The sequence below is a fragment of the Podarcis pityusensis genome, assembly GCF_964106645.2.
Source record: "Podarcis pityusensis genome assembly, chromosome: 8".
NCBI lineage: Eukaryota > Metazoa > Chordata > Lepidosauria > Squamata > Lacertidae > Podarcis > Podarcis pityusensis.
Window position 1 is genome coordinate 14,508,191 of NC_138033.1, and position 14,887 is coordinate 14,523,077.

The 14,887-nt window shown below is 43.9% G+C and overlaps 1 protein-coding gene across 1 annotated transcript; it reads left to right on the forward strand.

Annotated features, from left to right (window-relative positions):
* Window positions 1-1,838: 1,838 nt before the first annotated feature.
* Window positions 1,839-9,459, forward strand: LOC308484404 (phospholipase A2 inhibitor NAI-like). Its single transcript, XM_081019333.1, has 5 exons — window positions 1,839-2,096; window positions 2,810-2,926; window positions 5,818-5,967; window positions 7,044-7,187; window positions 8,894-9,459. The coding sequence occupies exons 1-5, from the start codon at window positions 2,048-2,050 to the stop codon at window positions 9,118-9,120; spliced, it is 687 nt and encodes a 228-aa protein (XP_080875459.1). The 5' UTR covers window positions 1,839-2,047; the 3' UTR covers window positions 9,121-9,459.
* The last annotated feature ends 5,428 nt before the right edge of the window (window positions 9,460-14,887 follow it).

The window sequence follows — 14,887 nt, forward strand, 5'->3', positions numbered from 1 at the left end:
TTGGGCAGGAATATTGAGAAGGAAAAAATGCGACACTTTTGGTTTCCATCACGGTGTTCCGTTGTGCCAGAAGTGGTTAGTCATGCTGGCCACATGACCCAGAAAGCTGTCTGCGGACAAACACCGGCTCCCTTGGTCTGGAAGTGAGATGAGCGCCGCAACCCCATAGTCACCTTTGACTGGACTTAAACATCCTGGGGTCTTTGACCTTTTTATTTTTAACCAGCGGTTAAGTACACACCATATAGTTAAAGGGCACACACACAAACACACACACAAAATCCTGGGAACTATAGCTTAGTCATCCCAGAGCTACAACCCCTAGCACCCTTAAACAAATTAAAGTTCCTAGGATTCTTTGTGAGATTCCTGCATTGCAGGGGTTTGGACTAGATGATTCCTGGGTCCCTTCCGACTCTGTGATTTAGAACTCCATGATTCTATGATAATTGTGCAATTTAAGCAGTGCAGTTTAAATGTGGAAATGTTTCCCTAGCCCTGCATATTTGGCCTACACTCCTGCTCATCAGTTAATATTTCTTTTCCCTGTATACAAACCTGGGCAAAGTGCAAAGGACATGGAAGAATCTATTCTATGAGGACCAGGGCGGATGGAACTGCATTTCTGGTTTTTGGATAACTTGGCCATCCCCTCCCCTCCCCCGCCCTGCCCCCCAACCCCCCCCCCCAGTTCTTCTGCAAGATAGCATTCAGTGCATTCACATGTGACAAATATTGCATTATGTTTCCTGATTATAGTGCTAGTGTTCCTGTCTCATTCAATAATGCTCTTCTCAGCACTGGAAAACTTGTTGCATTATGGAACTGTGGCATTTTGTCCTGAATTTCATTCCCACCAATGGGCATCCTATGGTGCAACAACGAACATCATTGGACGACATTGCTTCTTTCACTCTTTCCACACATGCATGTTTCTGTCCCCCCATGAAAATATCAGAAAGGAATGCTATGCTGATACGGCGCCTTCATTAAAAAAAATAAAATACTCCCACAATTTTCTGAATTAAACGAATTCATTTTTTTCTGGAATCAACCTAGCAAACTACATTTCACTAGTTTTCTGGGCTTTTGTGGCCCATGAAAGCTCAAATATAATGTGAAAAGCAACAGTTGACAAGCTGTAGTTAAAAGTGTATTGTTGATCACTTCTCTCTCTCTCTCTCTTTAATAATAATAATTTTAATCAACGTTGGCTGATGTGACATGGCCCACCATCACTGCGACATGGTTGAAAAGCAAGGACTTCTGGGAGCTCGTGGGAGCTATTCACATCCAGCAGTAAGGCGTCGGGTCTCAGGTGTTCTCATGAAAAGCAGGGAGGGCAGGGAATGGTTCTTAAAAAGTCTGGACTGAAGTATAGCAAAAATTCACAAAACTGGGTTTGTCCAAAAGCTGGCTGCAGTGGTAGTAGTCATAGGAGCCAACTCCTTGGGGCTGGGGGCGTCTTTGCCTCCCAATAAAATATTTGAGGGGCCCACACACCCCAAGTTAATGGATATTGCCATTGAAATGGTGTGTGTGTGTGTATGAGTGAGTGATCTCATGTGATCAATTATGTGGGGTGGGGCTTACCTGCCCCCCAATTTTATTCAAATTGGCACCCCTGATTGTTGCTGCATATTTCTCACATTCACTTGGATATGACCCTCGGGTGTTTGGCAATGCTCAAAATGTTGATTGCATTGCACGAAAATAGAGAAACATTGGTATAGATTTCTCAGTTGACTTTCAACTTTGGCAGCAGGACAGAGAATAGGATTATTATTTTTTTAAAGTGCCCTTGCCCTTTCTGGGAACTGTTTGCTCAACTTTGTAGAACACCCTCAGCTGAGTCACACAGAGCCAGTGGCTTTGCTAGATACAGAAGAGCACTTTGTGCTTATAAAGACATGGTTTGTAGCCCACAAAAGCTTCTGCCCTAATAAACTTTTTTTTTAGGTGTCATAAGCCTCATTTTTGTTATAGGAAACCCCCGTGGCTACTCCTCTAGAAATTGCCGGTCCCAGGCCAGGAGACCTCTAGAATCATGGAGACCCCACTGCCTATCTTCCTCCTTTCTGTTTTCATCACTACAGGTGAGTAGATAATGCTAAGAAACCATTGAGGCTAATGGGTTTACAAGCCTTCCAAGAATAAATTAATTGCTACATCTCTTAAGAAAGGTCCATAGAAATAGAAATAGGCTGTGTACACGTCATACATTTAGAGGGTGCTGGGAAATGTAGTTCTGTGATGGGGAAACTACAGTTCTGAGAATTATTTGGGGAAAGTGCACACTTGAAATGTGCTTACATGCCTGCCGTTTTTTTGCAGTCTGAGATATTTGAGATCTGAATGATTAGTATCTGTGCCAGTGTATAGCCATAGGGATAGTATTGGCACTGTGTCACATGAGGAGTTGCTCGTACATTATATTCATCGAGTGCACAATCTCTCTCTGCACACACAAATAGTTGAGCTGTACACTGTATAGCAATCCACATGCCATTTCTAACACATCCAGGTGATACTTTTTCTTGAGAGCCAGTGTGGTGTAGTGGTTAAGAGCAGTAGTAACGTAATCTGGGGAACCGGGTTCGCGTCTCCGCTCTCCACATGCAGCTGTTGGGTGACCTTCGGCTAGTCACACTTCTTTGAAGTCTCTCAGCCCCACTCACCTCACAGAGTGTTTGTTGTGAAGGAGGAAGGGAAAGGAGATTGTTAGCCGCTTTGAGACTCCTGAAGGGGAGTGAAAGGCGGGATATCAAATCCAAACTCTTCTTCTTCTTCTTCTTTACCCTGTTTTTAGGGGCCTCTCTGGAGTGTGAGATTTGTGAGGGCCTTGGGCACTCTTGCAGTGGGCCTACGAACAGATGCCCCCCTGGTTTCGACAGATGTGCCGTTATGCTGTCAGAGACTACAGTGGGTAAGTCCATGGCAAAAGCTCAAGGACCGCCTCTTTCCATACAAACCTACTCAGTCCCTGAGATCATCTTCTGAGGTCCTCCTTCATGTGCCTCCTCCTTGAGAGGTCTGGAGGATGTTGTCATGGGACTGCCAAGGAACGCCTTTGAGTTGGGGGGAAGAGAAGAGTCAGCGCGGGTATAGTCAGAAGGAGACAGAGAGGAAGTGACGGAAGGGGGAGAAGAAGAGAGCCAGGAGGTAGGAAGGCTCTCCGATGCTGAAGCAGAGCCCCAGCACCGCACAGGGAGTTCAGGAACAGACAGAGAGCCTATGCCTGTGCCTTTGGCACAGTAAAGGAGAGGGTTAAAGCGCAGGGATCAGAGACATCCCCTGCCTTTTCTGTTGGAGGAGAAGCAGGAGAAGACCACTCCCCGAATCTGAACCGGACGATTTGGATGCATGATTGTACTGTGCTGCTAGTACATATGTAAAATAAAGAACTGTAACTATCTTTCTGAGTGAGCAGAGGGTGCTTATTGCAAAGAGCATACACAAACCATCACAGGTGTCAGTGCAAGAATGGGCCTTTTCTGCAGTGGCTCCCCATCTGTGGAATGCTCTCCCCAGGGAAGTTTGCCTGGCGCCTTCATTACACACCTTTAGGCTCCAGGCAAAAGCATTCCTTTTTAACCAGGCCTTTGGTTGATCCTATGCCCTTTTAAAATGTGGCTCTTTTTTTGGGGGGGGGGTGTTATTGGGTTGTTGTTTTTATTTTGATTATATATACAGTGGAACCTTGGTTCTCGAATGGCTTAGTTGGCGAGCAAATCGGCTCCCAAACACCAAAAACCCGGAAATAAATGTTCCTCTTTTCAAATGTTTTTCGGAAGCCAAACGTCCAACGCAGCTTCTACTTGAGTGTAGGAACCTTCTGCAGCCAACTGGAAGCCTTGGTGTTTGAACATTTCAGAAGTCAAATGGACTTCTGGAACGGATTATGTTGGAGAACCAAGGTACCACTACATTGTGGGTTGTTGTTTTTTTAATCTGTTCTGTGAACCGCCCTGAGACTTCCTGGTATAGGGCAGTATAATAATAATAATAATAATAATAATAATAATAATAATAATAATAGCTAGAAAGGAGACTCTGACTAAACATTAGGAACAACCTTCTCATGGTAACAGCTGTTTGACAGTGGAATGGGTTACCCCAGAAGGTGCTGGTCTCTCATCCACCGGAAGTTTTTAAACAGAGGTTGGATGGTCATCTGTCAGGGACTCTTTAGCTGAGATTCCTGCAATGCAAGTGGTTGAACTAGATGGCCCCAGGGAGTCCCTTCCAACTCTACAGTAATATGATTCCATGGCACTAACTGCCCCCCAAAGGGGAATGAATCCAGAATCTTCCCAGTTTCGTCTTGCATAGGCTGGACTGGCTTCATTCTTCACACTAACTCCACAGAGTAGGAGTCTAAGCCAATTGGGGCAATTGCTTTGGTTTAATTATGAGTGGGGTTATGTGTCCTTGATGCCCCCATTAGCACAGGATTTCCTTATAGCTCCCTGAATTTCAGAATACAAAGGCTTCTGCTCAGCATGAAACACGAAAAGAAAAGCCGTTTCCCCAACTTGAGAGACATTAGCAGTAATTGTAGCCTAGACAGCCTGGGGACCAAGACATTCTCTGTGGTATAAGTAGAGGGACAAATCTAGTTTTGTAGTTAGTTTTGGTTTCGGACTTTAAAAAAAAGAGCTATGGAACAATATTGTATCAAGTAAGGTTGATCCAAACGTGTAAAGTGGGCTTTATCCAGTGATGTTTATTTGAAGTGGACCCATTAGATTGTGTATCCTGCTAAAATTAATGGACCTAAATTAGTCATGTCCATTCATTTCAATAAGTCTACTCTCAGTAGGAGTAACACTGGATTAAAATCCACTGAAGTTAGTGGGCAACAGCTCTTCTCCACAGTACTTCTCAACTATATCTGAAGAGGATGGATGGAAATAATAGAAGGGGTAGATTTAAATTATCTGGAACCTCAGTTCCATGCCACTAACATCTGCCATCCCAGGTGGAATTATTGCATTGTCTCCCTCCCACCTTATCACAAATGTAATTTGACCTTCCCTGCAAGGAACAATAATGGCATTCCTCTTAATCTAAGAGGATGGATTATGCCGAAATGGCAAAAATGTCCGGAAGAATCAGGAAGACTAAATTTTAATAAGGAATGGGGGAAATTTATAATTTATCTTAAAAACTATTGTAAACAGTTAAAACCATTAGTAGGATTGGAATAACACTTGTAGTTTAATGGTGAATGTTGGACATAATGGAGATGCAAAAGATTTGGATTATTATAAGAGATGCAGGAGGAAATGATTAACAATAGGACCCACAAAGGGAAGGAGGGAAGTCCAGGAGATTCTTTGGAATCTTGGTTTTTTTGTTGTATGTTGGATATGTGATTGAAAAAATTTAATCTGAAAACCAAATAATTTTTTTTAAGTAATTGCTTTCCTCCTAATGACCTGGTGGGCCACCACAGTGCCTTATAAGGAATGCTCCATGATGTCACATGGGACATAGGGGAATGACTTCATTCTGAGATCCTTGATATCGTCTTCCATCAGCTGGGGCAGAGGGCCTTTCCCAACCTGGTGTCCTTCAGATTTCCTGGACCAACTTCCATCATCCCCAGGCAGCATGGCCAATGACCAGGGAGGATGGTAGCTGCAGTTCAGAAACCCCAGGTTGCAGAAGGCCACAATAGTGAGAACTGGGCTCTATGGACCAATGATCCAATTCACATGAAGTGACATGACACTTACCAAGGATGCTGAGAAGTAGGGTCAATACCATCGTGGTCCTTTTTCAGACATCCTGTTTCCCTTTTGATGCTTACAGGAACAAAGTTGAAGGCCATTGTGAAGAGTTGTGTGCCATCCAGTGCCTGCGACAATGGCGTCACCGTCCTCAATATGGGCCAGACAGGAAGAGTAGTGACCCAAGTTTTCTGCTGTGTGGGGGACGAGTGCAGGACGATGACCCCCACCTGTATGTTGCTGCTGTTCTCCTCTTTCCTTTCCTCTCTTTATCTTACAACCTTTAATTAGTTTTCTTTAAAAACAGCAAACAACCGAACCCTAAATCTGTCCTATTCCTCTGCTCCTTGACTCACACCACACTCCAGTTTAATGAGCTCACATTGGTGTACTTCATTTATTTATTTGCAGCCCATTCAAAAACAGCAGGGGAATCCCTAATGCACAAGGAGCCCTCACAATTCTATACAATTAGTTTTTAAAAATCTTTCTTCTTTGCCCCCTGGGAATTGTATTTTTTATTAGAGAAGAACGAGCTCCCTCTATATCTATTGTAAGAATTGTCAATCTTTTTGGGGGGCAGTGAGCATACTCAGGACTTGGGAAAGGGACATGGGTGACAGCCATAAATGGCTGCCATAGGGATGTGGACTGGCACAAAATGGCCTCCTTGGAAGAGGCATGGTATGACACAAAATGGCAGCCACAAAGGGAGCATACCACAAAATGGGACAGACATGCCCCCACCGCTCCATTGACAGGGAAAAGGATGGAAGGGAGGGAGGCTATCTGATCCTTGGATCCAATTACATGTGGAGATGTTTAAGGAAGCATGTTCAATGTAGGGAAGGCTGAGCCAGTGCAAGCAGGAACCAAGCAGAAAATCCAAACAGTCTCTCCTGTCTGTGGGTTTCTGAGGAGATATTTACAGAGTCCTTTTGGGGCACCATAGGAGATGCTGGCAAACACTTCAGCCCTTGTGAGTACCAGGCTGACCACCCCTGCTGTATTTGAATTGATAAATGACACAATTTGAGGTCTAAAGCAAAAACAACTGGTACACCTTTTATTAAAGTCCTCACCTCTTTCCAAAATTTGTACGCTTGTTTTACAAGACCGCAACATGTGCCAGTAGGCCCCATTAATTTAATACTTGAAGAAAGTCTTGGAGATGGCCTCTTTCCCCCTCAAATATTCTGAATTGAACTCATAATTGGTGAACGCCTCCACCCCACATGAGGAACTTAGAAACTGGCTGCTCAAACAGGGGCTCAAACTGTGTTTTTCTTTCATCCCAAATGTATGCAGTGACGCCCGCAAAGCCAAAGCCGAATGGCAAAGTTTGCCCAGCCTGCTATGCTCTGCACAGTCTTGAGTGTGAGGAGGAGGAAGAGGTCAAATGTTCTGGGGATGAGAACTATTGCCTTGCCTTGTCTGGGACTACAACTGCAGGTAGCTGAATGCATAAGCATATGCAGAAGCAAATCTACACTCCACACAACAACTCAGACTGGTCTTTATTATTTCACTACTTCAGTCAGTACTGCTACATTCTGAAAGGTACCCCATACCTCAGAGGTCACCAGCCCTTTTGGACCAGTGCATACATTTTGAGAGAGTGCTGGAGTGCCAGTCACAAAATGGCTGCCATGGAGTAGGCATGGCATAAGACAAAATTAGAGAGACAACCATCCCCAACGACCTTATATTTACCATGGGAAGTCAGCTATGTCCTGCTGGTCTTTGTTATGGTGATCACACACACACATGTTGTTGCTGTCTCATAAAAACAGCAAGCATTCCGCAGTACCAGGGACTACATGCAGGTCTTGCCATAGGAACATTTCTAATTGGGGATTTGTCCAATATCTCCCCATGCCCCTCTCTCCATGGTTTTTTCCTGAAATGGCTGCAGCCAACCAGCAAGAGAGAGACAAAGGAAAAACTGATTTGTCCGATCTCTCCTGCTCTCTCACTGGTTCAATCTTCCTTTCTCCCTGCATATCTGCTGCCCAAAATGGCTGCTTCTGACCAACAAAGCACAAACAAGCAAGGATGTAAAGAAGTGGGCAAACTCTTGATGTTTGGATATCTGAATCTGCAAAGTGTATAGCAAGGGACAGTCATAATTATTTACATTCCAATAAGTGAATTTTCACATAGTGTGAGGGGATAGCAGAACCTGAGTCTATACAAGATAGACACACCATTCTAATTTCACAGAAATTATTTAGAGGAGCACCTGCACTTTTGCTCCATAACTTTCTTTCTATGAGGGCTAGATACTTCTTTTTAATAAATAAATAAATGAAAGCTGGTTTCAGAGCTGTTACCACATAAAATAAAGTACATTCTCAAGAGACTACACCATAAGATGCTACATCAAAAACAACCTGTTACCAAAAAATGTAAAATAATTTTGTTTTGTTATGAATACCAAACAAACCCATATTTAATCAGGAATTGCCATCCTGTCATATATGTAACAAATGGTCATGAAATGGAAGCAAAAACCATAGATTTAGCTACACCCAAAGATATTCTTCATTTATGAGTCAATTTTTCAGAAAGAATGATAAACATTACTTTTAAAAACCATTAAAACTAAAACTAAAACTGAAGGGCTCCTTCCAGCCCCATGATATGGCCAAACAAGCAGCTACTAATAGAAAAATTATAAGTGGTTTACATATTCAGTCTGTATTTGACCCATCAAAAATTGATAAACAACACAATTTGATGTCTAAAGCTAAAACTACCAGTACACCTATTATTTCAGAAATTTCCTGCCTCACCTCTTCTCCAAATTTGTACGCTTGTTTTACAAGGCCACAACAATCCTTGAATTCTAATCCTTGAATTAATGTGGAGGGCAAAAGATTTTGGATGGCGCTTTGATGACATCATGCAGAGTGGGCAACAAATTTGCATGTATGATCAGTGCACAGCCCGCAATAAAGCACTGTGGAAACAGAGTGTGATAGCCTCATCCCTCTCTGTCACACACAAGATCAGGAAAAGATGGATCTAGATCCCTACCTCCTCCCATCTTCTCTCAGTCAATACCGTAGAAGATGGGTATGTGGTTATCACAATTCATCATATATTTCCCTGGTATTGATTGTTGACTGGTGATCTTCTGCAATTCTCTCTTTTAGGAGCCTTAGTTGTTACAACGATCATGAAGGGCTGTACGAACTCCGCAACCTGTCAGGAACTGAACGAGCATTCCGGCTCTTTCTCTGGGATCAGTGTTGTCGCCTTAAGCAATTGCAAGCCAGCTAACAGCTCTGGAGGCCACGGGATCATTCCAGAATCATTTGGACTATTTTTTGCAACCCTTGCTGGGCTCTTGTCTGTGATGCACCTTCCAAGATGGGGCTAGAAAGCCCACTGCCTTCTCAGGGCTCTTCTCGGCCACTTCTGGGCTCCACAGATTTTGCCCCCTGGGGCAGAGGCTGGGCTGTCGTGACCCTTGCTTGGGGCTCTTGGAACCTATGAGGACTGTAGGCTTTTCAGAGAAGACAAACCTTCAGCCTACACTAGGGTTAGGGAGCCACACTTACGAGGACCAATTGTCTCCTCTCTCTATTTCAGCCTCGGGACTCCCCCCCACGTCACTTCCCTCACCAACTGTGCTTTGCAATCTTCTCTTCTCTTCTCTTCTCTTCTCTTCTCTTCTCTTCTCTTCTCTTTTTATTAAAGATTTTCTTGGGTTACAGAAGTACATGCATCATCTCTAGTTTCAGATCATAAAGTCTTTTTTACAGTTCATTTATATTTGATGTGAGACTTTGATGTTGTGTGTGGTATAAGGTTGGGGAACAAGATAGGTAGGGAGAGAGAGGGGTAGTCAGTTTTTATTCTTTTACATAATGTAAGTGCAATGTTTTTGTGTCCATGTCATGTTGGGTAGGTTCTTTTTCTATCCATTTAATAATTTCCATCGGCAGTGAGAGAGGTTGGGGGTGGGCAGGGCCTGGCTGGGTGACCTTCAGTTGATTGCAGTGGGTTTATTTGTGAGAGGGTAGGGTTGTTGGGTCAAGTTAGCCATATCAGTTTGCATGCTGTCAGTGGGTTTATGTTGTCGTCTTGTTGGGCTGTGTGTAGCAAAGGGGAGTCTCACCGGGGTGAAGACATCCTTTTCTTATTTGTCCCTGTGTCTGTTTCAGTCCACACCCAGCCCAAAGTGCACATCAAGATACCCAAAACATTACTAAGTTCCTCCTCTGGGCTCTGAGCCTAACATCCTGATTCCTACAGACAAGGATACCATCAAAACTAAGCCCATTAGTGTATTAAAGCAGGCATATAGGAACATCTATGAGATTATAGCTATAGCAACTTCCAATTAATTAATTGCCAAGAGGGCTTAAGCACAGCTTCCAGAGCAGTTCAGCTTTGATACAACACAAGCCTTCCCTTGCCTGATTCAGATATCACTTTAAACAGCCTTGTCTGCCTCCAAAGAATCCTGGGAATTTAGCTTTGTTAAGAGTGCTGGGGGTAGTGTGGAGCTAGTTTTCAGAGGGCTTTGTCCAACAATCCCACTTCCCAAGGAACTCTGGGAATTGCAGGGCAATTGCTGTGCCTGCAATTTGCAGATAACTTTATCAGGAAATAAGCATGGTAGGAGATGAAGTTACTGGGCATACCAACAAATTGCTGGGCCTGAATGGTATTGTTATAAGAAAAACTGCTCCCTTTGCCTTGTGGGGTATTCCAGAGCCCATGCAGAGTCCTTAAGTGGGTTCCCTATACGTAGGAGAAAATAGCAGAGGCCAACCAGATTATATTGAAAAGCAAAGCGGCTAGTAAGCCTGATCTTTCTTCATGGAACTGTTGCAGCAGGGTCCCCACTCACCACATGCAGGAGGGAGGAGAACCCTGAACAATGGTGCACAAGCCCTTATATAGATTTTTGAAATTGCCCACCCTGTAGCCCAAGACCACCCCCTAAAACATCATACATACATCACAGAAGGAGGCGGTCTACAGCAGAAACCCTGTTTGCCAGAATACCTGATAATGGTCACTCACTGCATTACCAGGGCAGCCTGGCCATTCTTTTGTGATGCTTAATACTTTAGCTCCTGAATCCAGGTCACAGGCTCACTCTATTCCTGCACAAATATGCCCTTAAGACAGGATTTGCAAGCAAAAAGACATTGGGAAAGCTTTCCCCATTTGCCTCCCTTACTGTAGAGGAATATTTGAGGTCACTGGGAGAGTCAAAATGGCTTCAGGATAGCTCTCCCATACTATTTCAGGCACATGGTTCATATATTTAGACATGTGTGCATTTATGAATATTTATTCTACACTTGAGACCTTAAATTTCTTATAACAGTATCCACTTGAGAGGTTTGTTTTTTTTTAAAACCCTCAGATGTGAATATTGTCATATGAACTGCCAATACCGTAATGCCTTTATACAATTCATACTAGGGGTACTGTATACAGCTGGGGGTCACTGCGTTGCACGGCACTGCAATGGGTGCCAACCATAAATTAAAGAACAGAGCCTTAACAACAAATAAATAGGTAAACGGCTGCTTAATGATTCATTGCTGGTAAATTCCCCTGGTTGATGACTTTGTCATATGCAAATATGCATTATGCAAGTTTCGGGTTGCACAACTCAGTATTTGACTTTGCAGTGCTCTGTTGCCGTACAATTTAATTATGGGTCTATGATACCAATGTGAATATTTTTAGCCATTTTAGGGAGATTAATGGCACAATGTGACTGAAGGGCAGAAAGGACAATTAAAGCCATCGTCACGGGCCCTTCTCAGGGTGATCCTATTTTTGCAGACTATGGGAACATCCCTATGCACATATGAGCCAACTCCTAGGGGCCAAGGTCCCTTCATCCACCATAAAATATTTGAGGGGACAAGGGGTGAGGGCAAACTTGATCGGCATTGCCATTCAAATGGTGTGCATGAGCCACCATTTGAATGGCAATGGGGCTTACCTGCCCCCCAATATTTCATTCACGTTGGAGCCCCTGCTTTTGTGCATCCACCACACATTTAAAGCACAACTTCCCAAGGAATCCTGGGAACTGTAGTTTGTGAGGGATACTGGGAGCTGTTGCTCTGTAAGGAGCAACTACAGTTCCCAGGATTCCTTGGGGGGAGTCATGTGCTTTAAATATTCATTGGATGTGCTTTAAATGCATGGTGAGCAGGTTTGAGTTGGTGGCAATTGACCAGGAAAGAGATCTTTGACTAGGACTCAATATCTTGACTTTAAGAAAGCCGACTTCATAAAACTTAGGGAAGTGCTGGGTGAGATCCCATCGACAGTAATACTAAAAGGAAAGGGAGTTCATGATGGCTGGGAGTTTGTTAAGAGGGAGATAGTAAAAGCACAACTTCAGGCAATACCAATGAGACGGAAACATGGAAGGTGCCTAAAGAAGCCAGGGTGGCTATCTAAAGCACTTTTAACTGAGTTAAGATTAAAAAAGGGTGTGTACAAAAAATGGAAAAGGGGGGAAACCACCAAAGAGGAATTCAAACAAATAGCCAGCACATGTAGACACAAAGTCAGAAAAGCTAAAGCACAAAATGAACTCAGGCTTGCGAGAGAGGTTAAAAGCAACAAAAAAGGTTTTTATGGGTATGTCCGTAGCAAAAGGAAGAACAAAGAAACAGTGGGGTCACTCAGAGGAGAAGATGGTGAAATGCAAACAGGGGACACAGAAAGGGCTGAACTCCTCAAGGCCTTCTTTGCCTCAGTCTTCTCCGATGAAGAAAACAATGCCCGACCTGAAGAATTTGGAGCAAATGATTCAGCAGAGGAAACACAGCCCAGAATAACTAAGGAGATAGTACAAGAATACTTGGCTAGTTTAGATGTATTCAAGTCTCCAGGGCCAGACGAACTGCATCCAAGAGTATTAAAAGAACTGGCAGATGTGATCTAAGAACCACTGACAGTCATCTTTGAGAATTCCTGGAGAACAGGCGAAGTCCCGGCAGACTGGAGGAGGGCAAATGTTGTCCCTATTTTCAAAAAGGGGAAAAGAAAGGACCCAAATAATTACCGCCCAGTCAGTCTGACATCAATACCAGGGAAGATTCTGGAGCAGATCATTAAGCAAACAGATCATTAAGAAGCTGGTAAAATGCAGTCTTGACTATGCTACCACTCAGTGGATTTGTAACTGGCTGACTGACCAAACCCAAAGGGTGCTCATCAATGGTTCCTCTTCATCCTGGAGAAGAGTGACTAGTGGGGTGCCACAGGGTTCTGTCTTGGGCCCGGTCTTATTCAACATCTTTATCAACGACTTGGATGATGGACTCAAGGGCATCCTGATCAAATTTGCAGATGACACCAAACTGGGAGGGGTGGCTAACACCCCAGAGGACAGGATCACACGTCAAAACGACCTTGACAGATTAGAGAACTGGGCCAAAAAAACCAAGATGAACTTTAACAGGGAGAAATGTAAAGTATTGCACTTGAGCAAAAAAAATGAGAGGCACAAATACAAGATGGGTGACACCTGGCTTGAGAGCAGTACATGTGAAAAGGATCTAGGAGTATCTAGATCAAGGGAAGTAATAGTGCCACTGTATTCTGCTCTGGTCAGACCTCACCTGGAGTACTGTGTCCAGTTCTGGGCACCACAGTTCAAGAAGGACACTGACAAACTGGAACGTGTCCAGAGGAGGGCAACCAAAATGGTCAAAGGCCTGGAAACGATGCCTTATGAGGAACGGCTAAGGGAGCTGGGCATGTTTAGCCTGGAGAAGAGGAGGTTAAGGGGTGATATGATAGCCATGTTCAAATATATAAAAGGATGTCACATAGAGGAGGGAGAAAGGTTGCTTTCTGCTGCTCCAGAGAAGCGGACACGGAGCAATGGATCCAAACCACAAGAAAGAAGATTCCACCTAAACATTAGGAAGAACTTCCTGACAGTAAGAGCTGTTCGACAGTGGAATTTGCTGCCAAGGAGTGTGGTGGAGTCTCCTTCTTTGGAGGTCTTTAAGCAGAGGCTTGACAACCATATGTCAGGAGTGCTCTGATAGTGTTTCCTGCTTGGCAGGGGGTTGGACTTGATGGCCCTTGTGGTCTCTTCCAACTCTATGATTCTATGATTCTATGATTCTATGATTCTATCTTTTGGTGCATGGTGGACAGGTACTTTGATCCACTAATTGGCAGCTGTGAAAAAGAAGAATGCCACTCTGTAGATCGTCAGGAAAAGGACCGAAACTGCCAACAGTGCAATGCTTTCATTCAAATCTATGCCATTGCCACACTTGGGATATTGTGGCCACGTCTCAGAAAGTGTATGCTAGAGCTGGGGAAAATGCAGAAAAGGCAAATCAAAATTATTCAAAGGCTGGAGCAACTCCGCTAAGATAGACATTTCATGACTTTTTCATTGAGAGAGGTGGAAAAAGGTAAATAAGATGGGTGTGTGATAGACATACCCCTCAAGTGTCTCGATTTTCTTGGGACTTCCCAAAATTTGATCCTGATTTGATGTCCCATTTCCCCCCTCCAGCACCACCACTAAGCTCGGGGGGGGGAGGACAAGCGCATATTTTGGTGCCATGAATCAGCTGGTTCCCGTGTGCTGAGCGCTGCACCAAAAGACGCATGCATTTTGGTGTGGTGCACTCACGCAAGCCAAAAGACCCACATATTTTGGTGCAGCGTGTCTTGATTTTCATCAGAGTAATGGTGGCGGGTATGGACACTGATTCTTGATACAATGCAGGCATTGTGCATTATGCAGAGAAAGAGGATAAGAGTCTCTCTCTCTCTCTCTCTCTCTCTCTCTCTCTCTCTCTCTCTCTCTCCATCTATCATAGTACTAGGAAAGGGGATAGTCCAGTGAAGCTGAATGCTGCAATATTCAAAACAGAGGAAAAAGATGTAGTTGTTTTTTTCTCACAATGCAGCATTAAAACTATGGGATTCCACAAAGAGGTGGCTGCCAAGTTGGATGGATTTAGAAAGCGATTATACAAAAACATGGAGGACAAGGCAATGAGTGGCGGCTAGTCCTGGCTATATGCTTTCAGAATCAGTGAGAGTGTGCCTCTCTGAATGCCCTTTGTTGGGGAACAACAGTAGGAGAGGGCTACTGTGCTCATGCTTTGCTTGTGCATGTCCCCCAA